The sequence below is a fragment of the Alosa pseudoharengus genome, unplaced genomic scaffold, assembly GCF_046254945.1.
Source record: "Alosa pseudoharengus isolate Yale_2024_CS ecotype anadromous, Long Island Sound unplaced genomic scaffold, YU_APseudo_1.1 YU_APseudo_1.1_scf_22, whole genome shotgun sequence".
Lineage (NCBI taxonomy): Eukaryota > Metazoa > Chordata > Actinopteri > Clupeiformes > Clupeidae > Alosa > Alosa pseudoharengus.
The window spans coordinates 14467480-14494634 of NW_027468680.1; the positions used below are offsets into that span (position 1 = coordinate 14467480).

General features: G+C 42.0%; 2 protein-coding genes across 10 annotated transcripts in view; one reads left to right on the top strand and one right to left on the bottom strand.

Moving 5' to 3' along the window:
• Positions 1 to 7695, bottom strand: part of map4k5 (mitogen-activated protein kinase kinase kinase kinase 5) — a 55458-nt gene extending 47763 nt beyond the window's left edge. For 5 of the 7 annotated variants that reach the window (XM_076300672.1, XM_076300671.1, XM_076300669.1 and 2 more), the window contains exons 1-2: positions 7529 to 7695; positions 6268 to 6561 (exon numbers count right to left, since the gene is read on the bottom strand). In XM_076300672.1, the coding sequence (XP_076156787.1) occupies positions 6268 to 6375 (108 nt within the window). In that variant the 5' untranslated portion in view covers positions 6376 to 6561; positions 7529 to 7695. The remainder of the gene's footprint in view (positions 1 to 6267; positions 6562 to 7528) is intronic. The other 2 variants (XM_076300675.1, XM_076300674.1) reach the window with 1 other exon arrangement.
• Positions 7696 to 8500: 805 nt separating this feature from the next.
• On the top strand, positions 8501 to 18466 carry atl1 (atlastin GTPase 1). Of its 3 annotated transcripts, none has more exons than XM_076299898.1 (14): positions 8501 to 8540; positions 11386 to 11636; positions 12930 to 13064; positions 13365 to 13469; positions 14362 to 14412; positions 14601 to 14657; positions 14766 to 14858; positions 15091 to 15229; positions 15437 to 15564; positions 15841 to 15897; positions 16277 to 16348; positions 16672 to 17103; positions 17863 to 17877; positions 18310 to 18466. In XM_076299898.1, exons 1-14 carry the CDS (start codon positions 8501 to 8503, stop codon positions 18418 to 18420), a joined length of 1686 nt encoding a protein of 561 aa, XP_076156013.1. In that variant the 3' UTR covers positions 18421 to 18466. The 3 variants fall into 3 exon arrangements, with proteins under 3 accessions (XP_076156013.1, XP_076156014.1, XP_076156015.1); XM_076299899.1 differs by having other exon boundaries at positions 8501 to 8534; XM_076299900.1 differs by lacking the exon at positions 17863 to 17877 and having other exon boundaries at positions 8501 to 8534.
• The last annotated feature ends 8689 nt before the right edge of the window (positions 18467 to 27155 follow it).

Here is a 27155-nt window from a genome sequence, read left to right on the forward strand (position 1 = left end):
TTCTTAACATGAAGCACCCCTCAGGTGTGGCACAACACCCCTCAAAGTACTTACGTCTAAAACAAACTTTGATCATCTGAGGTGTGAATACTACAAAACAATGCAAGCACAAAATATGCATGTACAAAACTTGTACAGCCATACTGTTGGTCTATTAGACGTGCTCCAATATAATGTGACGGCCTTGAAGCAAAAGAAAGTCAATTACCTCACTGCCTTGGGCAGTACAAGGAGCATCATAAACCATTTCTGCAAGTGATATTGGTGAAATGCAGCTGTTTCTCAAAGAAGCACTGGTGGGTGAGAAAAAACAGAGAAGGATGGAGAAGGCAAGAGACAGCTTACAAAGAGAATGTGAGAGCAAGAGAGAAGGAAAGAGAAAGAGAGAAAGAAGAGAGAGAGAGAGAGAGAGAGAGTAAAAGGTGCATAACCGCACCAGAAAGAAAAAGGGTGAGAACACTGCAAAAATAAGGAAGCCTTTAGCAGAACCCAGCTAAATGGGGAAGGCAAATCTCCTTTTTAACCTTGATATTTTCAAGGCTGCGCCATTTCTTTTTAAGGAAAAAGGGGAACTTGGATGCTAACCCAGCTCTAGACAAGAGATAGGAAGGAAGACCCTGGTCCCAAATTAAAAAGCTAGCAGGTTTAGGTTATCATTTCATGTTATCTGTGAACAAAGGTGGACTAATGAGATGACACTAATTAAAGAGACGCTAGCAAGTTAAATCTATTACTATGTGTTTGTATTCGTCTTTCTGTACACACGTATCTAAATGCAAACGCAAACAATAGACTATAAATACCCTATATGTGTGTGTGTGTGTGTGTGTTTTACCAGCAAGTTTACCAGTAGAGGACACTGGCTGTAGTTGTGGACTATATGACTCCTCGCTGATGTCACTTTGCCTCCTGGACAGAGCGGGCCAGTCTGGCACAAAATGGGCTCTGTGTCCGTCTGTCAAAGTGGCAATCACACTATCATCACACACACACACAGCACACACACACACACACACACAGTCTTACAGCTGATGCAGACTCTGGAAGGTTGGAAGGTTGACCCAGTTCTGAGAGAAGTTTTGGGCTGCTTTGACGTCTCAGCTGACAGGTCATAACCCCTCCCTGTGGCGGGGTCTGACCAACGGCTTGAAAGGAGCTGGAATGCTTTGGGTTTCACTCCCCTGTCATTACAAATAAAAGACCCCACACATCAGCAGACCTTCCCCACCCTCTGTGCATTCACATGCAGACAATACCACTCTGGCATCTCACATGACAGTTCTGCTATGGTAATATGAGACAGCAGGCCTCCGAGGAGGACTGACACATTCTTCCTCGGATGCACAGGAAACCATGCTACCCTGTCACACACACACACAACTATCAACTCACACATACACTTGCACTGAAATGGCCCAATACTTTTGTGCAGTTTTATAAAAACACTCTCTCTCACACACACACACACACACACACACACACACACACACACACACACACACACACACACACACACACACACACACACACACACACACACACACACACACACACACACACACACACACACACACACACACACACACACACACACACACACACACACACACACACACACACACACACACACACACACACACACACACCTGAGCTTTGTAGCTGTGCAGAGCCATGCAGCAGTGCCAAGTGTCTGGGGCCAGAGGGTCAGGGCTCAGCAGCATTGTATGTCTACGACCACATGTGGGAAAAGACTGTGCTTTCATCTCACATAACAACTGTGCGTGCGTGTGTGTGTGTGTGTGTTAGAGAGAAACTGACTGGGCGAGGATGTGATAGCATATGGTATATGATTGTGTGTGAAAGAATGAGGCTAGATAGTATGTGTGTGTATGTATATGTATATGTATATGTATATGTATATGTGTGTGTGTGTGTGTGTGTGACGGAGACCTAGACAAAATATGCAAATCACGACAACATGTTTGATACAAAGAGTGAGTTTGCACATATACTTTCACTGATATTCACCAAAGTGTGTGCATATATCTGTATGTGTGTTTACGTGTGTGTGTGTGTGTGTGTGTGTGTATGTGTGTGTGTGTGTAGTATATTGAGCTCTGAGCCGCACTTCTCAAATGCACGGTATTTCCTGTGTGTGTGAGTCCAGAGGGGAGAAAGGGGGGAGGAGAGATCGAGAGAGAAAGAGTGTGGCGTGCAGCGAGAGAAAAACAGAGGGAGGAGAGGGAAAGGGAAAAAGAGAGCAAGAAAGAAAGAGAGAAGAGGGAGAGAAAAAAACATACCACACAGTTGTTTTGAAAAGGCCCCAGTCCTGTTTCAGCCTGTTCTGTGAATGTGTGCATACTGAGGGTCCAACCAACCAGCCATTTCGGTCTATCTATCTGTCTGTGTGTGTGTGTGTGTGTGTGTGTGTGGAATATCAGTCCTGGCATTCCACCAGCTTGTCTGATCAGGACAGACCTTATGGGAGAGGCCACCACATAACTTTCTCTGCAGGCACACACACACTCACTCACTCACTCACCAGGAACAGCTCTAGACGGTCTACAGCTTCATGATTTTTTCAATGGTCCTGCAGCACACGCACACACAGCCTTCCGTTAAGCTCCTAACGTTTTCCAGTCGGACCAGCGGGCGGCTCGCCTAGACTGGAGTCAGCAGTCATCACAGGTGAAGCGTAACAATGCCATACTAGTGCACCAGATAGAGGCTGCATGCTACCACACCATTACCCTCCTGAGGGCCCTTAAATAAAATGATCTGTCCCATCATGGGCTGCTACAGTCAGCGCCTGAAAATGTGTGCGTGTGTGTGTGTGTGCATGAAAGCATAGGTATGCATGTCTATGTGTTTACGTAGCTTGGCCATCTGTATGCATTAAGCGCTTGACTGTGGCCAAAGGGCTGCCAGTTGATATAACCCTGTTATGCAATCCTGGCACCCTATTAGTGTGTAAGCAATTGTGCGTGTGTGCTAGGGGTAGAAGCATTGGTGTGAGCATGTGTTAAGCTATCAGCTTTCTTATCGCTTGCTGAGACAAGAGTCTCGTGGCAGTAAAACAGTAGCCAATGCACTGAACGACATAAAGCATATCTCATAACTAACTCCACTGACCCACATCCCAACCGCAACCCAACACACACACAAGCATGAGGTAGACTGTCTAGGAAAACCCAAATTACCGTTGGTAATATCTAGGTCACTTTTAGAGCAGTATAGAAACTAGGCTATACATAAAATGCAGGCCATAAAGAACACATTCTCTGGGTAGTTAATTAGATCATCATCAATGAAAGCTGTCTATGTACAACCATTTAGATCAGATAGAGGTTTACACCTTTTCCACTGGACTTTTGTCTTTTTTATAGCCAAAGCCTTGCCCACAGGCAATGAGCTGTAAGCGGGCTGATTTTGTTTGGGACCCTGCCTCCCTCGCTAAAGCTCCTACCCAGCACTCCTCCTGCTGCTCCACCACAGCACGTGGAAAATGGAAAGAATGAGCCTGACCCATGATAGCTGCTGAAAAAAAAAAATCTCCAACTGTCCTCTTACACCCCCAACACACACACACACACACACACACACACACACACACACACACACACACACACACACACACACACACACACACACACACACACACACACACACACACACACACACACACACACACACACACACACACACACACACACACACACACACACACACACACAGACAGACAGACAGACAGACAGACAGACAGACAGACAGACAGACAGACAGACAGACAGTGATCTGTGCAGCAGCAGTACCGGATGTTATGCAAGACATGACAAAGCGGGCCTTTTCCTGACAAATTTCACTACTTTTAGGAGTAGTATTTTTGTGGGCCACCGCTGCGGACGGTGGCGTATCGCGCATCGGTGGGCGTTCCGTCGGAAACTGGCCGTTTGTCACTCCAACACTCCAAACTGGGAGAACACGCCTATGGCTCATGTGCCTGATGGGAAGAGAGAGGACAGAGAGTTCTGTTCCACTGCTCTCCTGCATCAAAACTTTTAGAGAACCCGAAACTAACCTTCTTACTTCTACTCTGACTACTGCTTCTTTGAAAGTGAGCGTGTGTGTATTCACTTAGCCTAGGTATGGCCTTCTTTTGTGTGTGTGTGATTGTATTCACTTAGCTTCCTCTCACATACATTTGACTGGGTAACAGGAAGCACTGACTGAAACAGACACACACACACACACTAATGTTGCACTTGGGTCGCAAATAAAGCCGGGAGGTCCGGCAGACGCCAGAGGGGAATGACTGGACCACTTTCACTGCTCTTTCAGGAACTTCCCGAGCATTATCCTGGATCCCTAGAAAGAGCCGGGAACAGCAGAAGCCAGATCACAGGGAAGAGTCTGATCTGCTCCCACCAACACTGCATCAGGGGAGTTGCAGCTCGAGGCATCCACTGATAAACAGGAGGGGCGAAATGCACCCCCCCCCCCAATACACACACACACTCCAAAAGCTACTACGTAGAAGGGAGGTCAGGGGGAGGTGTAGAGAGGTCCCTAATTATTACTCTTCCTTCAGTCTTTCCCACTGCTCCATCTCATATGTACACAATTACACAGGCTATCTGGTGGAACTTCACTTCTGTAAGCCTAAAAGCCTTGCCTATGTGATTTTGGCTGTACTAAAAGGCATATATTGGACTGAACTGTGATAGGCAAGAGGCATGACCTGCATCCAGGGAGTCAAAGAGACTCACATAAGAAGGTGATATGTTATTTTCCATACAGAGAGCATCTGGGACTGATCAGTGGACTCTCGCATGATTCTGCTGTCAAAATGAAAAAGTGAGCCAGCTATTTTTCCACGCTGCCCATATAAAGAGGGCTCAGCTGCCTTATTTACACAGAGGAGCCAATCACTGACAGTGTCTTGCCACCTTCACCAGTCTTTTGCCACAAATGACCCTCACACTAAGATGTGAACTTAGTCTGAGAGAGAACATGATATGAGCTAGAAACTGAGTGCAACAGGCCTTTCTCCCTTTACTCACACGATAAAAACACTTCACTTCATCAGTTGAATTTGAGGACTTTGAACCTACAGAGGTCCTGTCCTTTAAAGTAGATGGATTAAGAGGCTGTCCACTTCATTTGGCTAGCTCACAGGCCTGTCACACACTTGAAATACCATTTCATCCTTACTCTTTTGAAATAGGCAACATGCTGATAAGCTCCTTTTCCTCTCTCCCTTTCCTTCTGACAGGAATGTTGTCAGTTCAGATGTTGCGAAGAAAAAGTCTTGCAAAACACTGACTGGTCTCCCTCTTAGTCACACTCACACACTCAAGTTTATAAATCAAGCATTACAAAGCAATAATTCAAGATAATATAATGTAATCATATTGAATGAATGAATTACTATTAACTAATATTAACTATTAACATTGCATCTATGAAAAGCAATTTCAGACAGGGAGAGAAGACTTCCTTGTCATGCTGTTACTTAACCGCCGTTCACTAAGCACAGGCACACTAAGGTCAACTCTTCTGTTATGATGTGTGAATCAGAGTCCAAAAATAAGAAACCAACTGTTAATCAACAACTGTTAATCCCCCACCGAATGGCCATGAACAGAAGGAAGGGAGCTCTTCAGATGCGTCCGGATCATACTGTGCAAACAGGTGTAGTTGGCACAGCACCAAGGTCTGGCTGGGTGGCCAAAGTTGTAGGCAAGCCGTGGAAGGGTTGATGAGATGAGATGGGGTGGGGTGGGGTGCGGTGGAGTGGGGTGCAGGGTGATGTGGTATGAACTGTGGCGGTGACTCAGAGAGCCAGCGGAACTCACTCTTTGTGCGGCTCTTTGTTGGTGGCTTTATGACTCATCTTTCTTTATTAAAAGTTTGACACCAGGGACCCTGCCACTGTCAGGACAGCAAAGAGACCACAGAGAAAATGCCTGATGCACCAATCTTCTCGAATACTCAGTTTCACTCGTGTTTACACTAAAGAACAAGTGATTCTTGTCAACAAATATGATTGACCTGAGTATGACGGTGTTTTCTTTGCTGGGCACTCGTGCTGTTCTTCGGTGCAACTCCGTGTAAAATACGTTTCTTGTCATAAGTGACAGATGGCTTACGACTGAATATGCAAAAGCGGACGCTACACTCTAGTCTAGAATTGTATCATACATCCAAAGATCCATCGCATATATAAATTGTAGCTTAATTGTATTTCATGTAAACATCATTAGTTACCTTGTAGACGTCTCCATATGTCCCACTGCCGACGCGTTGAATCAGTTCAAAGTCGTGCTGTGGGTTTCGGCGTTGTATCTCGCCACTTGGTCGGGGATAGATGTCCATTGTGGCTTCCTTGCTAGTTGTTAGCTATCGGTTTCTTGTTGCTGTTTCTTGTTTACATTTACAAGAGGTTCCAGGCACCAAATGAAGTATTCCGCAAAGAAAATTAATGTCTAAAGATAAGTGGTCCTTGGTGGTCTAACTACACATCGCCACTCCAACTTCCAAGTAGGGATTTTGGTCCATTTCCTGGTCGTCAAAACAAAAATAAAGTGAGTGCAACGTCAAGTGGCAATACAACACAATTTCAGACTTGAACATGTGTTTAACATTGTATGGACCACGTAAATAATTGCAACATTCCATTTCCATCAGCAAGAACTACGATCATTAGGTTAACGTTACTTGTTTAATTCAGATGGCGAACTCCTCTATAACGTTAACTGCTCCGTGTTTCACTGGAATAACACATTTATCTGACGTATATAACATCCAGACACTTAACATTAACTTACATCTCTCGAATAAAGACGGAATAATTGACTGTTATCGACGTTTTAAGTTACTGTTAAACGATCGAAGAAGCTTCCTAAGAAGCATCTCACCTTGTAAGTCTCGTTAGTGGCCCTTCAAATGGGCTGCATAACTTTTTTTATATACTAGTCCAAGTAATTACGTAAATATAACCAACGTTTACAAATAACGACTCTTAATAACAGACAACTGATAAACTAGCTAACTTTAGCATATGTAATGTTAGCTATAAGTTGACGTTAACGTGAACGTTACACGATTAAATACAGTGACCTAGCCAAAGTTAGCACATCAACATCAACGTTAGATGGTTCTGCTAACGTTACAAAGCGTTAACGTTAAGTTAACGTTAGCTCGTTGGTAAACACTAGTTACCCCACTCTTTATCACATGTTATATAATTTTCTAATTGGAGCAATAAGTGACGGCTAACGACAATTTGATTAAGTTCAACGACCACGAAGTAAAGTAACTTCGGTATAATGTGCCTGGAAACGCACAGCAGGCAAGCGACACAGAGATGGCCACTTAGCTAACTCTCTCCCTGCATCTTCATAAGGTTAACCAAGCCCTGTGGGTAGCATAGATCCACTATTCCCTGGCTTGCAGTGCCTGCATTCTGCTAGCTAGCTTTGAAGTTAACTGCCTGCCAAGCTAATATTATGAATGTTTAAGAACTCACCTTTCGCTTGTTAAAATCAATTATACACCAAAATATTGACTTATATTTCTTCCTTTAAAATGCAGCAATTTTGCGTCGAAATTTACATCCGAACGGCTGTCTCGCAGAGTTTGACGGAGGCTTGAACTTCTCTTCCACAGACAACTCAAATGCTACAGAACGAGTCTGGCTAGCCAACAGTCAGCTACCTGGCTACTCTCCACTCCCCGCCTCAAGACGTATGTCACTTCCTCCTGTGCAGAGCAAATAGTTTGAAGTTGTCCACCTAACCTTTGTCAGAGAACAGTGTGGCCTTTACTTATCAAATGAATTTACAGTAGCAAAGTAATCCTAAACTTGTGTCATGTGCACAAGCATGCACAACATTGTTCCACTTTATTTTTTTTTTATATGAAATTGCTATCATTCCCTCCCCCTCCAAAAATTACAAATTGCTATCTGGGTTTTGAAATGGCCACTCTTCTGGCCATTAATATAAGAAATGTAGCCTACATACACAAAAGCAAAAATAATATTTTAAGCTTTTGTAAATGCCGCCATCTAGCGGTTGTATCACAGGCTTGCCTATCGCCCACAGGCTCTCATTATTGAAAGCTCAGATGCATTTTTAATAAAGACTTGACATTTTGTACAACATTTATTTTCATAGTGATCATGTCCACAGTCTCCACACGAATGCAAAAAAATAAGTTATCTCAAGTCTTCCTACGTAGATTGGACGATATATGTCGTTTGATATCAGCACAGTATCAGCACAAATCCAAAGAAGTCTTACATCACCCTCTAGAGGTTATTTAATTGTTTGCACTTTCTCGTCACCCGAGAAATAGCATCATCGTCCTTCTCTGGATGAGAACGAGCATCTTCGGTTGTGATCTGGGAGAGTAGTTGCCTCATGATTGGTGATTAGGCTATACTGTACCACTGATACATCCTTGAACAGAGGAACAGAGATCGACATCCAGCAGCACAATGGCCAGGAATCGTAAAGACAGAGACAGCTGGGGTAAGTGCTCGTTTTGTGATGTACCGCCTTGGTTGTAGCCTATTTTTTTTTTCGTGAGGGGAGACGCACCTTAGTGATGTATGCCCGCAGTTGCTACATTCTCTATCGTAGCCTATCTGACTAGATTGGACCAAGTCGCTTCTTTCGGATGGCCCTTAAATAATTTCATTAAAACGCGGTGTAGATAGGCTAGGCTATAGGCTTTATGTCATCTTTTATCCATCAGCAATTTATAAGAGGGGGTTCCTCGCCCTTATTTTCAGCCACCGCAACGGCCTAAACTAGCTTCGCATCGTCACTGTTGCGATAAACACTCCGAAAGACATACACCCAACACACGCAGTCTAAGCTCGGTGCAGGCCAAAGTCATGGCTTGTTTTGTTCTTTTGATGGTTGGTGCTTTATTGTGATAAATAAAGCCCTCTGTGGTGCGTAAATAAATGTGGCCTATGCAAGTGGTCATCTTATGGTGTTTATGTAGCACTGACTTAGCGTCAAGATAAGATGTGAATAGGCTATGTTACAGGAGCTTCCCTTTGAACATTTTATTGAACCAATAACACGAGTGGAGCCTGTCATTCGTGATATAGTATTTTACATTGATGCCTCATAATCAGTAGCCTATGCGTGAAATGTCTAGCTTGTCAACAGGCTATGATCGTTTCAATATGTCACAAAATATAAAAATACATTTTTGACGGAGTCAGTGAGCAAATGGCCAGAGGCACACAGTTTGGGGGTCTATAATATGGGCTATATCATTAAAGGAGCAAAAGCAGTTCTGACCCACATAGCAGCTGTGGGGTAGGTCTGGGCTGCGTCTGAACCTGAGATGATGATCATTAAAGGGTGTGTGTGTGTGTGTGTTTGGAGCAATAAGCCTTTGGGTTATGGTAGTGATGCTCCAACCAACGTGTGATGCGCTCTATTCAAAGAAGCACAGAGGGGTTTGAGCGTGAATAATTTACAGTGCTCTGTATGCTGCATTAACCTTATCGCTACTGTTTTATTTTTTGTTTTTGTTATTTTGTCTGTGTGTGTGTATGTATATATGTGTGTGTGTGTGTGTGTGTGTGTGTCCGTCCAATCTTACAATATGACAGTGGAATAATAGGTTAATGAACTGCTGAGAAGTGAAGTGTCCCAGGAGGTTCCATAGTTATAGGCCAGCTGTTCTTACACCTGATACAGAGGGTAGAATAAGCCTAAAGGAGAAACAACAAAACATAGTTTACAGTTTTATTGAAGGAAGAGGTTGAACAGCCTAAACCAGTCTAAAACAGTAGGCTATTTGTGTTATGTAGTAGGCCCACCCATTCCAACTTGATGATGGATTTGTAAAAGGTGTACCTGAAGAGTGTTACCAGAGTGAATGAGCAAGTGCAGTCCATTTCCCATATCTTTCCTCGTGCTCAAATAGATCACTTTTAAATAACAGGAACACGTGTAATTACAAAAGACTTCCGACCTCCCTCAATGGATCAAGAGCTGGGACTTTGTAGCTATATGCTACACTCATTGGGACTATAAAAGTCCTCCAACCTTAATGGCAGAAGTACTCAAGGTTATTTGGTTGTGGGATAGGGATTAGATGTTCACCAAGGGGTTTTAGGGGTTTAAGCATAAGGATTGGGTACGTTCTCCCGTGAGAATGCTTCATCATCCCTGCTAAAGACATTCTGATGACCCAATACGATTGTAACTTCACAGATAGCAAGCTAGCTCCCAGGTCATTATGGAACCAAGTGAAGATAGACTAAGTGAAATCAATTAACATTCGCCAGCTAGAATGAATCTCCTCAGGCTAAATGAATCCAATGTCCTTGAGAATGATTGACCACTGTCTCATAATGAATCAAGACAGGTAGAGGCCATGGACTGTTTGCCCCAAGTAGCACTTCTGCCTTAGGAGGCCTTGAAGCACTTGTTATTCTCACTGCAGTTTTTCTGCAACAATTTGAAATTCTTACTAGTTTGTACTTTTGTCATTCTGTTGAGTTTCTTATAATAATTTTTTGTCCTCTGACTGAATACACAAACACACAACACATTAAATCAGAATTGCAGGAATGTGAGTGCATTTTCCACCTGTTTTTATTTATTTAAATCACATACACATACACAATACAGATAGACACACATGTGCGCGCACACACACACACACACACACACACACACACACACACGCAGAGAGAGAGTCTCCCACACTCAGTCATGTATTTGTGGCGGGGCCTAACCTAAACCCATCCCACACAGCCTCATCATGGCCAGCAAACAGCCAGAGAAATAAGAGAAGCCACTCTAACTGGAGTGAGTCACTCTAACTGGAAACTAATGCTACCATCCAGCTAGTAGCCTGTTGTCAGGAGCAGAGCAACTGATCGATGTTGCTCACTGCTGTTTTTTAATCCATCTATGGCGTGATTTATTGATCTGAAGCAGCCTGTAAGTGAGACATTAAATGTACAATGCAATGAGATGCTAGTTTACATAAATAATGATGCTCTTAACAGTGGGAGGTCTTGTAAGGTTTTTGGGTTATGGATACATTTGATGGTGATAACAGTGAAACGGAAATGGGAAGGGGACAGACATCCCATAATAGGAGGTCTACTGTTGAGATTAAATAGTTTGAGATGCCTGTCTCTGTGTGTGTGTGTGTGTGTGTGTGTGTGTGTGTGTGTGTGTGTGTGTGTGTGTGTGTGTGTGTGTCTAGTGTACGTACGCGATAAAATAACAAATTAGTTAATGAAATAAAAAAAAAACACTGTAAAGGGACATGGTGGATATTGTCATTTCATTGGTCTGAAGATCTCTTCCTGTTTTTGTTGTGTTTTTTTTCTTCTCCCAGGCTCGTTCACTGATAAGGGCATATATGATTGGAGCTCAGAGGAGGAGGAGCCAGATGGGAAGGCGCGGCCTGTGCAAGTGCTGGTTGTCAAGGACGACCACTCCTTCGAGCTGGATGAGGTGGCCCTCAGTCGCATCCTGCTGTCGGAGGAAGTGAGGGACCGTGAGGTGGTGGCTATTTCAGTGGCCGGAGCTTTCCGGAAGGGCAAGTCCTTTCTCATGGACTTCATGCTGCGCTACATGTACAACCAGGTGAGTGGAGGGAGAGCAGGTGTCTGAGGAGGCAGGAAAGAGGCATCAGCAGAGACAGGGGGTATTTGTTTAGACAATGTGTTACAGTAATTCAACTTAAATGATCAGAAATTTGTCATGAAATGAACTTCAAATGTTCATGAATGCTCACTAACTTAGCTTCAAGTAAGATTCAGCTCCATAATACCCCACACTCCCTATTGTTTACCTTCTTTACTGGTCCTTACAGCTAGTATTTTACACGTTGATTTTGTTATGTGTAAATTTCTATCTGCCGTATATTGGGTATTGTGTCCCTTTGTTAATCCGCGCTGGGTGTGTGCAGATGTCTTTCATGGCTAATTTCTCCGTCCATTAAACTGAACCCCTTGAGGCCCAATCACTGTTTCTCTTTGCCATTCATTGAATTGATTTGTGGAGATGATGACCCATGGCTATTTCTTTGGCTATAAGCTTTTCTTGCTGGTTGCTGGATAATGAATAATGTACAGTATGTGATGTACATTGATACAGAATAGCCATGTCATGGTGTCTGCTGATGATATAGGCTTGTTAGCTTGGTCAGGTTTCTACTGGTGTCTTGGTTATGTAAGGATAGAAAGTCTCAGACCACCCAGCCTAGTGTTTGTATGTGTAAAAATGAACATTCAACTTCTAATATAAGAGTTGTGCATGCTTGTGTTTATGTGAATGCATTTGTTTGTCTATAGCTGCTTTCAGACTTACGTGTAAGTCTGCATGTTCTGTGGATATCAAGCAGTTGGGCCGTATATCTGAACAACATATCCCGACATTTGGAACTCCGAACTTAGGCGGCTCTTACACTACTCCCCTCTTAGTATTTTGGACGGACATTATGTAAATGAGCTCATGTCTGAACGAAGCGAAGAACATGCAGAGATTCTGTTCATGTGCGTGTTCGACCACGTTCGACCTGTTCAACCACACAGAGGTTCTGTTCATGTGCGTCGGTGTCGTTCACACATAATGTCCGCATAATGTCCGCATGTAAGCATCATATCTGAGTCACCCAAAAGGACACCTGTTTGACAAAGATCTGCATATAGTGTGGAGGACATGTCTGAAGGCAGTTTATGACTTCATATGACTGAATGTGGTGTTTATGTGGACCTGTGTGTGTGTGTGTGTGTGTGTGTGTGTGTGTGTGTGTGTGTGTGTGTATGTGTTTGTGTGTGTATGTGTTTGTGTGTGTGTGTGTGAGTGTGTGTGTGTGTGTGTGTGTGTGTGTGTGTGTGTGTGTGTGTGTGTGTGTGTGTGTGTGTGTGTGTGTAGGCTTCAGAGAATTGGTTGGGTGATCCGGAGGAGCCTCTGACTGGGTTTTCATGGAGGGGAGGATCTGAGAGGGAGACCACTGGAATCCAGATCTGGAGTGAGGTCTTCCTAGTGGATAAACCAGATGGGACGAAGGTAAAAACCGTGTGCGCAGACACACACACACACACACACACACACACTCTGTTTGAAACATTCACGCAACGTAGTTCTCTCTTTCACATCAACCAACATGTGCAAGAGCCCATTATCGTAATGCCAATTCTGTTAATGTAATCTTACTTTTAGTCTTATTCATGTACAAATCATATTCCCCAAGTGGGCGCATGTTTCTCGCACTGTGTCCCACCTGCCCCTTGCACAGCAGCGGTGAGTGTCTGGGGACTTGTTTTTTTTCCCTGTCCTCACGTGTTCTGGCGTCCTGCTGTCCTGCAGGTGGCCGTGCTGCTTATGGACACCCAGGGGACATTTGACAGCCAGTCCACTCTGAGGGACTCTGCCACAGTGTTTGCCCTCAGCACCATGATCAGCTCCATGCAGGTAGGAGGCACTCAGGGCCATTCTGCATTCTTCGTGTTGAGAGAAAGTATCATAATTATCAGTGTCAACCTGAAAGTGAAATTGGACCCTTCATCAGTGGCAACTAAATGTGCTTCATATGGTTTTCTGTGTACCTTGTCTGGCACTGTTTCTAAACCATGCCCTGTGTAACTGCTCCTGTATAGAAGTTCTGTTTAATGTTAATGCTATCCACGATATTCGTGAGCCAACAATGAGCGTCAACATGATGCTTCAGTATTCAGAAATCCGTTTTTCTATTTCTGGCCGAAGCTGCGTTGTATTGATTTTTTGTGATGATAGGCAGTGCCTGACACATCCTAAACCATGTAAAAGTAAACTTAAATATTTTTTCTGTCAGGCATATATTATATAGAATATCCACATTGAGTGCAGAATTGTCAACATTACGAAAGAAATATAAATTGGAGAATATTCTAGTTAGGCTGCTGATACTACTAAGTTATTATGTCAGAGATTTGCCTATAAGGACTTTGATTACGAATATACAGAAGATGAAAACCAGACGGAAGGAAAGCATAATTTCCTGCACATAGCCTGTATTTAATGTAGAGGTATTGCATTATACTGTATGTCTATGCAGATGAGTTAAAAGCATGCCATATAGTAATTCACTAGCAACAATATTAATAAAATAAATAAGAAATAAAATTGTAAAATATTTCAAAGTCCATTTTTTGCAGTGTAGCAATGCCCAACATACTGTATATTACTTTTGTATATCAATTTGCGTAGGGACTATTTTCAAAATTGTAGTTCTGCAATGACTGACCAACCAGTTCTAAATTATGCTTTAGCCCCACTGAACTAAAATGGCATCTATATTAACATTCGTACACAATCCTGCCTTTAGGTGTACAATATCTCCCAGAATGTCCAGGAGGATGATCTTCAGCATCTACAGGTGGGTGAATGCTGATGATGCATTATGAGCTCCAAAGTTTCAAAGTAGTCCTTTTTATATTCACACACACACACACACACACACACACACACACACACACACACACACACACACACACACACACACAAACACTTAAACAGAGGGCTGGTTTTCATAATTTCTGCTTGGTTTGGTCATTGTCTCCACAGCTTTTCACTGAGTATGGTAGACTAGCCATGGAGGAAACATTCCTGAAACCATTCCAGGTGCTCATTCTCCTTTGGGAAATAGCTTCTCTCTCTGTGCATATATTAGAATCTATGACTTCTTTTTCTCAAGATCCAAATTATCTAATGTTTTTAATGTGTTTTCAGTCCATGATCTTCCTGGTGCGGGACTGGAGCTTTCCTTATGAGTTCTCGTATGGTCAGGAAGGAGGGATGAAGTTCCTGGAAAAGAGACTAAAGGTCAGAGGTCACCACAGCAGGATTGATTTGTCATGATTACACAGACCATACAGCCCACTTTCACAAAGACATATTCAGCAATACCACAAATGTTTACTAGAGTATAAGTATATATACTCTTTTGATCCCGTGAGGGAAATTTGGTCTCTGCATTTATCCCAATAGAGGGCGCTAAACTGGCCATTTTAATACTTGTGTGATGACTATTATGATTTTTTTTTTTTTCATTTAGATCTCAGAGAACCAGCATGAGGAGCTGCAGAACGTGCGGAAACACATCCACTCCTGCTTCACAAACATCTCCTGCTTTCTGATGCCTCACCCAGGCCTCAAGGTGGCAACCAACCCACACTTTGATGGACGACTTCAAGGTGCTTGTCAGACTTTGAAAAACAAACCTCCTCTGTTTGATTAATGATGCATTGCACAATTTAGTTTGACAAAACATTGATATGTTTGCACAACAGCTAATCAGATTACAGATTGCCTATGTTCAACTCTATGCAGTGACTGGGTGGTGAAGCCATAAATCCTATCTGTGCTGACCCGTGCTGTGGTCTCTCTCCTCTCTCTGGCAGAGATTGACCCTGAGTTCACCAACCACCTGCGTGTGCTGGTGCCCTGGCTGTTGAGTCCGCGCAACCTGGACGTCAAGGAGATCAACGGCAGCAACATCACTTGCCGAGGCCTGCTTGAGTACTTCAAGGTGAGCAACTCTCTCTGATGACCCTCTCTTACTATGACCCTTGTGACTGAGAATGCAGAGTTTGTGTTTTCATCATGCTCTGTATGTAACCTCTCCAAATCTATTGGTAGGATCCTTATGGCTTAATGGAGAATGCATTGTGGTGCAAGTATTGGTTCCAGGAAACATGGCTTTTCAGAAAAGCAGAAATGCCTCTTGCTGATTTGGATAAGATGTGTTGTTAACACTGGGGGGAAATTAATAGTGAGTGAAAATGAAATGTACTCTTTTTTTTAGGCATACATAAAGATATACCAGGGGGAAGAACTGCCACACCCCAAGTCCATGCTACAGGTACTTTAACCAGGTCTTATTTCTGCATGCATGTCACCTTAAAGAAAGAGATTTTTTACTGAATAATTTTAGCAATTAATATGAGAATGCTAATGCTGTAATCCTTATTAGACTGCTGCAATATTGATAGAATAATTAAAAAAAAATGTTCCAAATAAAATGTATGGGAAATCATACTTACGAAACAAACAAATCACTCTGTTTCCTACTGTGAAGAAACATCAGACAGAGAAATATCAAAATCTCAAGATCAGATATTTTCCATCATTGGGTTTACATCACATGTATATTTTCTGTATATTTGTGTGGATGCATTCATTCGAGTGTTTGTTGTTTGTGTGAATATGTATCATTTGTAAAGTATTTTTTGTCTCTACAGGCTACAGCTGAGGCTAATAACCTGGCAGCTGTTGCAGCAGCCAAAGACCTCTACAGCAAGAAGATGGAGGAGGTGATCTCTTCATTCATCATCAGTTTTTTGACCTTTTAAGTGTGTTGTAATCATCATCATCAGTTATTTGATATGTTTATCCATATTTCCATCTCTATTTTCATCTGTTCTTGCCTGCCGTCATGTCAATCCTTTCTTTTATTTGTCCATCACCATCCATACGAGTATTGTTCATTGCCTGTGACTGCACACAAGTTTATTTATATATGACCTGATTACCTGTGTTTCTAATGCATCAGAGTATGATTTTGTGTGTATATATGTGCCAATATGGGGTACATTCCACTTCTGCACTTCTCACTGATGCCACTGACTGCCCACAGGTGAGCGGTGGTGACCGTCCCTTCCTGGCTCCCAGCGAGCTGCAGGCGCGCCACGTCGACATCCGGCAGGAGGCGCTGGCCGTGTTCCGCGGCGTCAAGAAGATGGGCGGGGAGGAGTTCAGCCGCCGTTACCTGCAGCAGCTGGAGGCGGAGGTGGACGAGCTCTTCGTGCAGTACATCAAGCACAACGACTCCAAGAACATCTTCCACGCCGCGCGCACCCCCGCCACGCTCTTCGTGGTGATCTTCATCATGTACGTGGCGGCGGGCATCACGGGCTTCGTGGGCGTGGACGTGATTGCCAGCGTGTGCAACATGGTGCTGGGCCTGGCGCTCATCACGCTCTGCACCTGGGCGTATATCCGCTACTCGGGCGAGTACCGCGAGCTGGGCGCCGTCATCGACCAGGTGGCTGGCGCACTCTGGGACCAGGTGAGGCTGACGCTGTTTCACAAATGCTCATGAATATATACCATCGTTTTATATAGAGACTTGAGTGGGTGTCAAAGGACAAAACAGTATGCATACATTATACATTAAAAACAGTATGCATACATTATGTAGCATTATGTTGCATTTCACAATCTTTTACACAGACACTTTATACACATATTTCATGCAAGATTTCATAAAATAAAGGCACAGCAACAAGAAATGTAACAATGTATTCATAGATAATCATTCTTCCACCAAGAAATATATTTCCTCTATCAGAATGGTTGCCAAGCAACTTGGAGATGCAGCTACTCTAACTTTTGTTTGAAGTTGTGGTAGCACAGTAATATAGAACCAAATGCAGTCATGGTGTATGTTTGTGCTGAATTTTACAACGGCATCGAACGTGATTCAGCCAATCATAATCAAGGACCGGAACTATCTGTTTTAAAGTTTCACTTTAGTTGCATGCACACATACAGTATAGACAAATCTATAATTTGTTTTGCCTTCACACACACACACACACACACACACACACACACACACACACACACACATGGGTCATATGTGCTAGACTGTGTTGATGAACACAGGCTTTCCTGTGATTTTTTTTCTAAAGTAGAATACTTCCCAGTCTTCCCATGTGACCAGTCAGAAATAGTAATCTACTGTGTGTTTAACAATAAAGAAGACACACAATAGCCACAGTTGGAATAAATGTAACAATAATGTTTGTCTTCTCTTTTCCTGTAGGGAAGTACAAATGAGGTGAGTCCACAGGAGCAAATCATCAACTCTGCCCTTCGTAGTCCAACATCTGGAGGCATTGGTTGGGTATGCTATTGTATGATACCAACTGGGTTTTGTTAACTGTTGTAGAAGTTAATTCCTATTTTACTACCTTTGAAATATACTTTTAAACTTTTAAGGAAGACCGATGCATGATTTCAGTGTAACTAAAGCCCTCTCAAAATACTTTGCTAGTCAAATATAGTATTAAGCCAATCTAATTATTGAGATGAAGCGCTGATTCAAGGAGAAAATGAATACTTGTGGTATAAAACTGATAACCTTGATGGAAGCAGAAAAAAGAGAAAAACAGTTGTATAGAGTGCAGTGGAAGGCAATGAATGAAATAGAAATAAATACATTATGAAATTGAATTAAAAAATAAGCCAATGATGAATGTCTCCTTTGCAGGCTCTTTACAAGCTGTACAACGCAGCAGCCAATCACCGCCACCTTTACAACCACGCCTTCCCTGGCCAAGGGCAGGATCAGCAGGAGGAACAGAACAGAAGGAGGAACTGAGCGGCAGACCGCAAAGGATCAAAGGTCCTGCCAGGAGCATGATGGACAGTGGGACAGTGGGAAGCGGGTGGGCGGGAGGGAGGGAAGGATGAAGAGTAGAGTAAAAGAAGGGGGAAGAAAGAGAAAGAACATGGGAGAGAAACAGAAGCAGGTAGTGATCGGAGGCGAGAGTAAGAAACCGAATTATGAAGGGGGTTGAAGAGCATGGAATATAGGACAAGAAAGGAGAGAGAGAGATAAAGAGAGAGAGGGGGGGGGGGGGAGACCACACATACCCAATGGGCACTTCCACTCCAGCAGTGTCTGGAACCATCCGCTGATGCACTCACATCTTTTAGGCTTAAAAACAAACAAACCTGGGAGTAAACATGATGCCCGTCTGCCTCCGCCAAATCCTCCCCCAACCTCCCACCCTCCCTTCCCTTGGCAAATGGCACTCAGGCTTGCATTGAACCTTTACAACCCACAAATCGACATTATCGTCATCATCATCATCATCATCATCATCATTATCATCACACAGCCAACATTCCTCTGTTGCTGGAACACCTGTAAATAAGCCATCCACCACCTGGCGGAGGGATTGGGGGCAGGGGAGGGGAAGCTGTTGTGTTCACACAGGTAGTTGGTTGTAGCTCCACCACTTTTCACAGGTCTTCAGGGACTCTTGGGGTAGATTTGTTTTTGGAAAGGCCAGCTAATGGTTCACCACTGAGAGGCATAGGACTAAAATCTTGGATCCTGTCACATGATAAATAGCAGTGAGCTCCGGAAAACAGTGCAAGGTTTGAGCAAAATGGTCAAATGATGCCAAGGTGATGTAATGATACACATGATGTTACAAGATCAGTAGCACCTGGGACCTTTTTGGCAGAAACACCTCTGTCTTTCCCTGGAATGTTTGGAGCCCCTGTGCAAATACGGACTCTGGGTCCCCGGTGTACAAAAATATGTTCCAAAACATTTAGCTCTCTTTAAACGGGTTACTATTGTTGTTACTACTACTGCTATTATTATTACATATTTGACCGAGCTGATACTTTGCGTCTGAGATCACTCAAATACGCACCTTTACAGTAAGCATGGTGAAATGTCTCTGTCCATTCTAGATCAACTCGTCCTTGGTGAGGTATACTGTACTTAAATACCTAGTGTACTTTTTATTGTGTGAAGACCATAGGGCTTTTTTTCTGTTTTGAGTTGATGTAGATAGAACAATTGTGTGCCAAGCTAAACTCAGCCAACACTGCGATGCCATCACAGCCGCTTTTGAATGACAACCTGAAGAAGCAAACACACCCACCATGGGATTCCTACCTGATTTGACTTCGATTCATTGACAAACCGCTTCCCCTTTTGTGCTTATCTGTAACACCCTTTAGACACAATTGGTTTCAGGTTAGGATTTGGAGTTAGGGGTAGGATGGTTCCAACCAGTTAGTCACATTTACGCATGAATACACACACACACACACACACACACACACACACACAAATACTCTCAGGTTGAGAGCTTTGCCTAATACTGCTGTCTACAAAGTTGTACTTTAGGCTATGACTAGAGTATGTTCAGTGCATTAGACTCAGTATAACATTAGCTTAGCAAGGACGTTTGTACATTCAAGGTTGTAACCACAAAAATACACATGTGCACATATGAACACAAACTGCTGTCATTCCCGTATTGCAGCTATGGCATATGTAGAATGTAGTCCAAGGAATAGCTGGATTTTTAGACAAAAGTCAAGGCGCAGCTTTAGCCGTCTGTAAAATGTTAACTCATATTTCATGTCACATTTGAAAAGTGATATTGAACCACAGTGCTTAATCTCAAATGTGCTAAAGCACTCCATACACAACCATTTTGCTTTACTTTATTTTGCGCTCCTATATAATCAGCATCCTACTGGTCATGTGTTCTCATGTTTGCCTCTCTTACGTAAAGCTAAAGCAGTCACACAGGTTTGGGACCTTTGTCTGCCTCACTGTACAAACAAAGTGTCCTTCATTTCTGTACTTTTCCATTTTCTCCTCTTGATCAAGGCTGCCTCACGAGTGTACTTCAAATACCTTATCGAAAATAAAGTCTTCATAACTGGTTTAAAAAGGAAACTTCTGTCTGTGAGCAGCTGAAACTAGGTTTTACGTAACAGATTTAAGATCACTTTGACTCGGTCAAGAGTCACTTGGAATCAACATTCTCCTCTAAAAACAAAATCTGAAAACCATCAACTGTTTGTTGACCACATGCAGTGGGTTTACCACATTCTATTCGTTTGCTTGTTTATTTCTGTGTATTGTTTTGTGACTACACCCCACCCCCACAGTGGTAATTGCATGTGGGAACACTATGGGCTCTGTAACGACCTCCCTCCCCTTCCCCCCACCCTGCTCTGCGTACGCTGATCCCCGTGACCTTGTGGTGTCCAGAATGCTTGTTATGTTTGGCCCAACACCTCCACCCCACCCTCCCTGATTTGGTGGCTTGTCGCCCTATCTAGATTGTACGGTGTTGATTTGTAAGTTTTGACATTTATTTATTGTTGGATGGGGTGAAGGGTGGGGATCTAGTGAGATGTTTGGTGTATATATTATACAAGTTATTGGAAAGAGATTTTCTGCTTCACATAAATATTGTAAATTTAAGTGTTTTGGGTTGGATCGGTTTCTTTTGGTCTGTGATAGCGGCACGTACAATGGGATTAAGGTCCGTTTCATCAAAGTCAATTTGGAATGGTAGGTCTATATTGAAGGTTAAATGAAATATGGTTGCACTGTAACAGATAAGAACTTCATATGTCGTGAATAGAGACTTTATAAGACATTTATAAACCACAAATAGCTTATAAGTATCTGTGAGCTTTTATGCTCTGTATATAAAGGCTTATGTATGAAATCTGAGTGTGTCATTCAGTCTTCATGTGACTTTTTGCCGCAAAACATGCTTGTTTCAGCACTGTCCTTCATGCTGATCATAACAGATCTTCAGACATAGCAGACCATCTTTTTATTAAATGGCATGTCCTGTCTGGAATTTCAAAACCATAGGTGTGCAAATATCTGAAAAATAATTGACATTCTAAAGGGTGTATCACAATAGAAAATTCAACCAAGCAGTTGACCTGAGGATTCTATTTTGAAATAGATCTCTTTGTCAGTTGCACCCTTAGGGCTTGACTTGACTGTAATATTTATGATTTTATTGATTCATTTTGTTTAATTGCTTAGACTATTGGTCATTTTTGTATTTTAAGATATTTAGAGGTGGGCAAAATTGAGCAGACTTAGCAGTTGTTCTAGACTGAGATGGAGAAGCTGAAGAGGAGCAGTGGCCGGGAGGTTGACCAGGAACACAGGAGGGAGAGGACGGATGAGCAAGTCGACCTGGCCTCCCCCCTGCAGTGTGAGTTCAGACTATAGATGAAAGAGACAGGATGTAGTGGAAAAGTAATTTAGCCTAGGCCTTTGTTTCAAATGTACCACACTGAAAAAAAAAAATAACCCATTGGATTTACTTGGAATATGAAAAAAACCCACAATAAAAAGAAAGTGCAGTCATTTAATTCCACGATTCTGCTTTTGCTTATGCACTGAAAGCATAACATAACATACAACGCAGCTCCAAAATCCTACTGGTTTGTAAGCATATAACTAACATTAGGAAAATCCATGTGAACTCTTTTGGTATCACTGATACCTGCTTGATTACCACAGTGTTCTTGCAAAGGCTTATGGGAACACAATGAAGTGAAGGCACCAAGGGGTCCCATGTGACCATTTGCCTTCCAGGTAGAAGTTCTTTACGTACCTCATATTCATCTTACATGATTCTGTTGGATAAATTCATTGCTGTGGCAAAAATATTTTAAACGGGCTTCTATTGTTGTTACTACTACTGCTATTATTACTACATATTTGACCGAGCTGATACTTTGCGTCTGAGATCACTCAAATATGCACCTTTACAGTAAGCATGGTGAAATGTCTCTGTCCATTCTAGATCAACTCGTCCTTGGTGAGGTATACTGTACTTAAATACTTAGTGTACTTTGTATTGTGTGAAGACCATAGGGCTTTTTTTCTGTTTTGAGTTGATGTAGATAGAACAATTGAGTGCCAAGCTAAACTCAGCCAACACTGTGATGCCATCACAGCCGCTTTTGAATGACAACCTGAAGAAGCAAACACACCCACCATGGGATTCCTACCTGATCTGACTTCGATTAATTGACAAACCGCTTCCCCTTTTGTGCTTATCTGTAACACCCTTTAGACACAATTGGTTTCAGGTTAGGATTTGGAGTTAGGGGTAGAATGGTTCCAACCAGTTAGTCACATTTACGCACGAACACACACACACACACACACACACACACACACACACACACACACACACAAATACTCTCAGGTTGAGAGCTTTGCCTAATACAGCTGATAAATTCATTGCTGTGGCAAAATTATTTTAGTTAAAAATCTTCATAGCCAGACCATTGCAGTAAACAGTATAACTTTGTAATGGCTCTGAGAACAAAACTATTATGGCTTAAGGACTAGGGCAAGAAATATGGGAGGTTTTGGGTAGATCCAGGTTTTTGGCATGAATGATGAACACTCAAAATAACACAATACATTAATAAACAAACTGTGCATATCCTGAAACACGCATGGCTCTGTGAGATGCCTGTTGAGTTGAAGTGTTTATTTTCATAATGGCTCCCTCCAGCTTGGTAATTTGTATACACACAACACATTTGTGTGAAAGTCTTTGCCTACCTATTCACCTACAGTAGATTCTGCACCAAATTATTTTTGTGTAACTAATGTGTCCATGCAACTTAAAACAAATGAATGTGTAAATACACATCACATATCCCAAAAGGATGCATTTACACTCTTGTTTGGAATGGGCTCATAGATTGTATACCTGTTCTGTTTCAACTCCAGACAAGTTTCCGCATGGTCAATGCAAGCTGCGCACACACACACACTTTTAAATAAAAATGGAAAGCTGATTAATTACATTTCTTCGGGGAGAATGTGCATTATCATTCAGCAGTTCAAACTTTATCCAATTCTGGTTTCCTTCAAATGATATATACAAGCCATTATGGGAACACATTTCCTGTCTGAGCTTTACAAGAGCCATTATTTCAACACACCTATAACACACACACAGTTCCCAGGTGTAACACACATACGCACTGTCCACACACTGTGTGTGTGTGTGTGTGTGTGTGTGTGTGGGGGGGGGGGGGTCATTCCACATTAAATGAGCTGATTTTTTGGAAAACTTTCCTGCTTGACCCCCTTTATGTTTTCTTCTTTTATAGGAAGGTCTGCAAGAGGTTCAGATGGGAGGCAGTGTTTTTTTTTTTTACATGTAATGACCCTGGAGGAAGTGGACAACACGTGAGATGCCTAGTAGAAAGAGTGTCTTTACAGAGTCATTCTCCTTTCGTCCCCAAGTGTCAGAGCTGCGACTGAGTCTAATCTGACTGGAGGCTGCAGCAGAACATCAAGAGACATGGTGGAGACCAGGTGTTTGGGGAGCGTCTCTTCCTCGGTCAAAGAGGAGAGCATCTGAACACACACACTCCACTAAATTGTACAGTATCGGGCATTTGCACACTCTAAAATCAGGGTCAAAACGCAAAATCTTTGCCACCAACATATTTCAGCCTGGACACAAACATAGACAGGATTTTCTTTTTTTTTTTTTTTAAAGCGATCACCTACTTCAGTCTTCATTATGCCCAGATCACATTTTTGTGTCATACTTCAGACCAGACACTGAGAGCAACTCCTATCACTGCTTCCTTTCTTTACTCTTGTTTTAGGTCATGTTTTAGGTACAGTAATGTGAAAAAGTTTGGACACCCATGCTAAAGTTGACTAAAAAGAGGAATAAAAAAATCATCTTTTGGAAATTTATCTTAATGCCTTAATTAAAAAACGAGTAAAAATCCAACCTTTCAGGACACTAATTTTCTTTGTGAATGAATAATGTATCGTAATTAAATACATTTTCTTCCTTAAAATACAGGGGGCATAAGTAAGGACACCCCTATGTTAAATTCCCATAGAGGGAGGCAGATTTGTTATTTTTAAAGGCCAGTTATTTCATGGAACTGGATACTATGCATCTTCATAAAGTTCCCTTGGCCTTTGGAATTAAAATAGCCCCACATCATCACATACTCTTCACCATACCTAGAGATTGGCATGGTTTTATTTCAGTTAACCTAATAGCTAGTTTGATTTGCATTGATCATTGCATTGATTTGTTTTGATCTGGATGTTTGTTTTGGTTCATTGACCTGATGAATGATCCAATCATGAACCACTTTTAGTGTCTTGGCAGAGATTGACAGATTTTCAGGTTTTTCTTGGGGTTCATACCATGCACCTTAATAAGGTTCCCAAGAGCTTTGGGAATAAAAACAGCCCCACAATATCACAGCCCCTCCACCATAATTCCCATTAGGCATGGGATTTTTTTCAGTATAGTCATTCTTCTATGTACGCCAAACTCACCTAAAGTGTTTCTTAAAAAGTGCAATTTTCCATTCATCTGACAATATGCCTACAATTCCAGAAAAATGTACTGCACCATTCAATAACTCCTGCCATTTACATTTGTAATCAAATTACCTGAAAGGCTTTAACCTGGCATGCCCTATAAATTATTTATTAGCAGTGAGGTCACTTTAGATTTTTTAGCAGACTTGGTGACCCCAAGTTGATACCTGTAACCCTGCAACAGTAATTCTTATGGATTTTTTTACCTCTCTTACCATCCTCCATACTGTGCGTGGGGGCAAGATAACCATGGCTCTTTGTCCAGTTGATTAGCACCTTTATTAGTTTAAACTGTAAATATGGACATTTTCAATGAAGTACCTAGTTTTTATAGCCATTCCCTGACAAATGTCAACACACTTTCTTTTTATTTAAATGTAGTGTATTTTCTTGTCTTTCCCATGTTGAAAAAACGTTATATATAAATAAGGAAATGCTTCTATTACATTACAAGATTTTCTAGGGGTGGCAATAATAGTGGGCAACGTGTTTTTGTTAAACATATTTATTTCTTTATGAGATTTTCCTTTTTCTCAGAATAAATTTGCTATCCCTTCAAGGTTGATTTTTTCTCATTATTTTCATTGTAAGATTACAATACATCACCAAAACATTTTTTTTTATACCTGTTTTTAGTCGAACTTTACCAAAGGTGCCAATAATTCTGGAGGGAACTGTATAATCTACATGGTACTGTTATTGTTAAATTCATGTCAAGTGAGATTATCTTTCTTTTCTAGACCCAAAAATGGTTCCTAAAATCATTTCATAGTTTAACTTGTGATGCCCACTAGATTTTGATCACTATAGTCTTAGAAGAGAAATGGCTTATTTTCTTTACCAAACGCACCAGTTCATTCATTCATTGAGCTATGGTCAAATCCACACGTAGAGGAGAGCAAAGGCCTAGGGCTGAAACGATTCATCGAGTTACTCGAATAACTCGATTACAAAAATTACTCGAAGCAAAAACCCTGCCTCGAAGCCTCGTTAAATTCCTATGACGCGCACTATACGCGCAGGGATCTGATTGTTCCACACGGACCGTTGTTCAGGAAGCACACCACTAGCGCGTGAATCGTGATCATAGACAGTAAAAGTGATACATTCGGAATTTAGCTGGCTCGATGGCGGAGTCAAGATATCCATAAATGGCAGAGAATGTCTAAAGTTTTCAAGTAAAGTTTTGGGATCATTACATACTCAAAAAGGAAAAGAACAAGCATCTGAACCTAAATATCCACTCCATGCTGTTTCACCAAGCGTCAATAAAGTAGGCTAGGCTATTTATCAATCTATCTAGCCCATCATCTATCTACGTAGCCTATAGCCTACATTGATGTTGGCTGATTTTAATCACATACTGTATTTGTATGTCGTGATAGCTTGTTTAGCTTTGATGTTTTTAAGTAAGTAAACTTATTCACGTTCAATTGCAAGACAGTATGCCTAAAAAGGAACCCCTCACACACATGCATGCACCCTCATCTTTCCTCACGCACCGCACGCGTGCACACACACACAAAGGTTGCTAGGTTACCATAGCAAATAGGCTCACCCCAGAAATTATTTTTTAGTAGCCTAATGGTAAAATTATTTGTTAGTAGCCTAATGGTAGGCTATGTTTTAGTAGCCTAATGGTAAAATAATTTGTTAGCCTGGTGTAAATGCTGCAGGTGTAGAAATCTACATAAAACAGATATTTATGTTGATGTCAGGTCTAGATTACAGCATGAAACTTGTTGTAGGCTACATATTAATACATTAAATTGCTTTCCCTCTTCTCCCTTCCAGCACAGCTTTGTTCGCCCAGCTAAGTCATGCACAAGAGGCTGCAATTTTACAGAGAGCATTTTGAACATTATTTAATTGATGGCACTGGCACTTAAAAACACTAAATGGGTAAATTGCAATAAATGGGCTTAGTTTTGTAGCCTAATCTTGGAGTTAGAATAAATACCTCTGTGCCAATTGCTTGATCATTTTACAGCCATGTCATTTTCGTTATGCATTATGTGTTTTGGTTGTTTAAAAATGCAAAACAATTTTTTATCCGATTAATCGATCGATAAAGTGCTAGATTAATCGATTACAAAAAGAATCGATAGCTGCAGCCCTACAAAGGCCCCAGAATGAAAGAAACATTGACCGCCATG

Bases quoted from the DNA above. Each gene is read 5' to 3' on its own strand.
- atl1 (XM_076299898.1), top strand. From the start codon at position 8,501: ATGGCCAGGAATCGTAAAGACAGAGACAGCTGGGGTAAGT. The intron at 13,065-13,364 runs GTAAAAACCGTG...GCTGTCCTGCAG, and splicing joins ATAAACCAGATGGGACGAAG to GTGGCCGTGCTGCTTATGGA. The intron at 15,898-16,276 runs GTACTTTAACCA...TTGTCTCTACAG, and splicing joins ACCCCAAGTCCATGCTACAG to GCTACAGCTGAGGCTAATAA.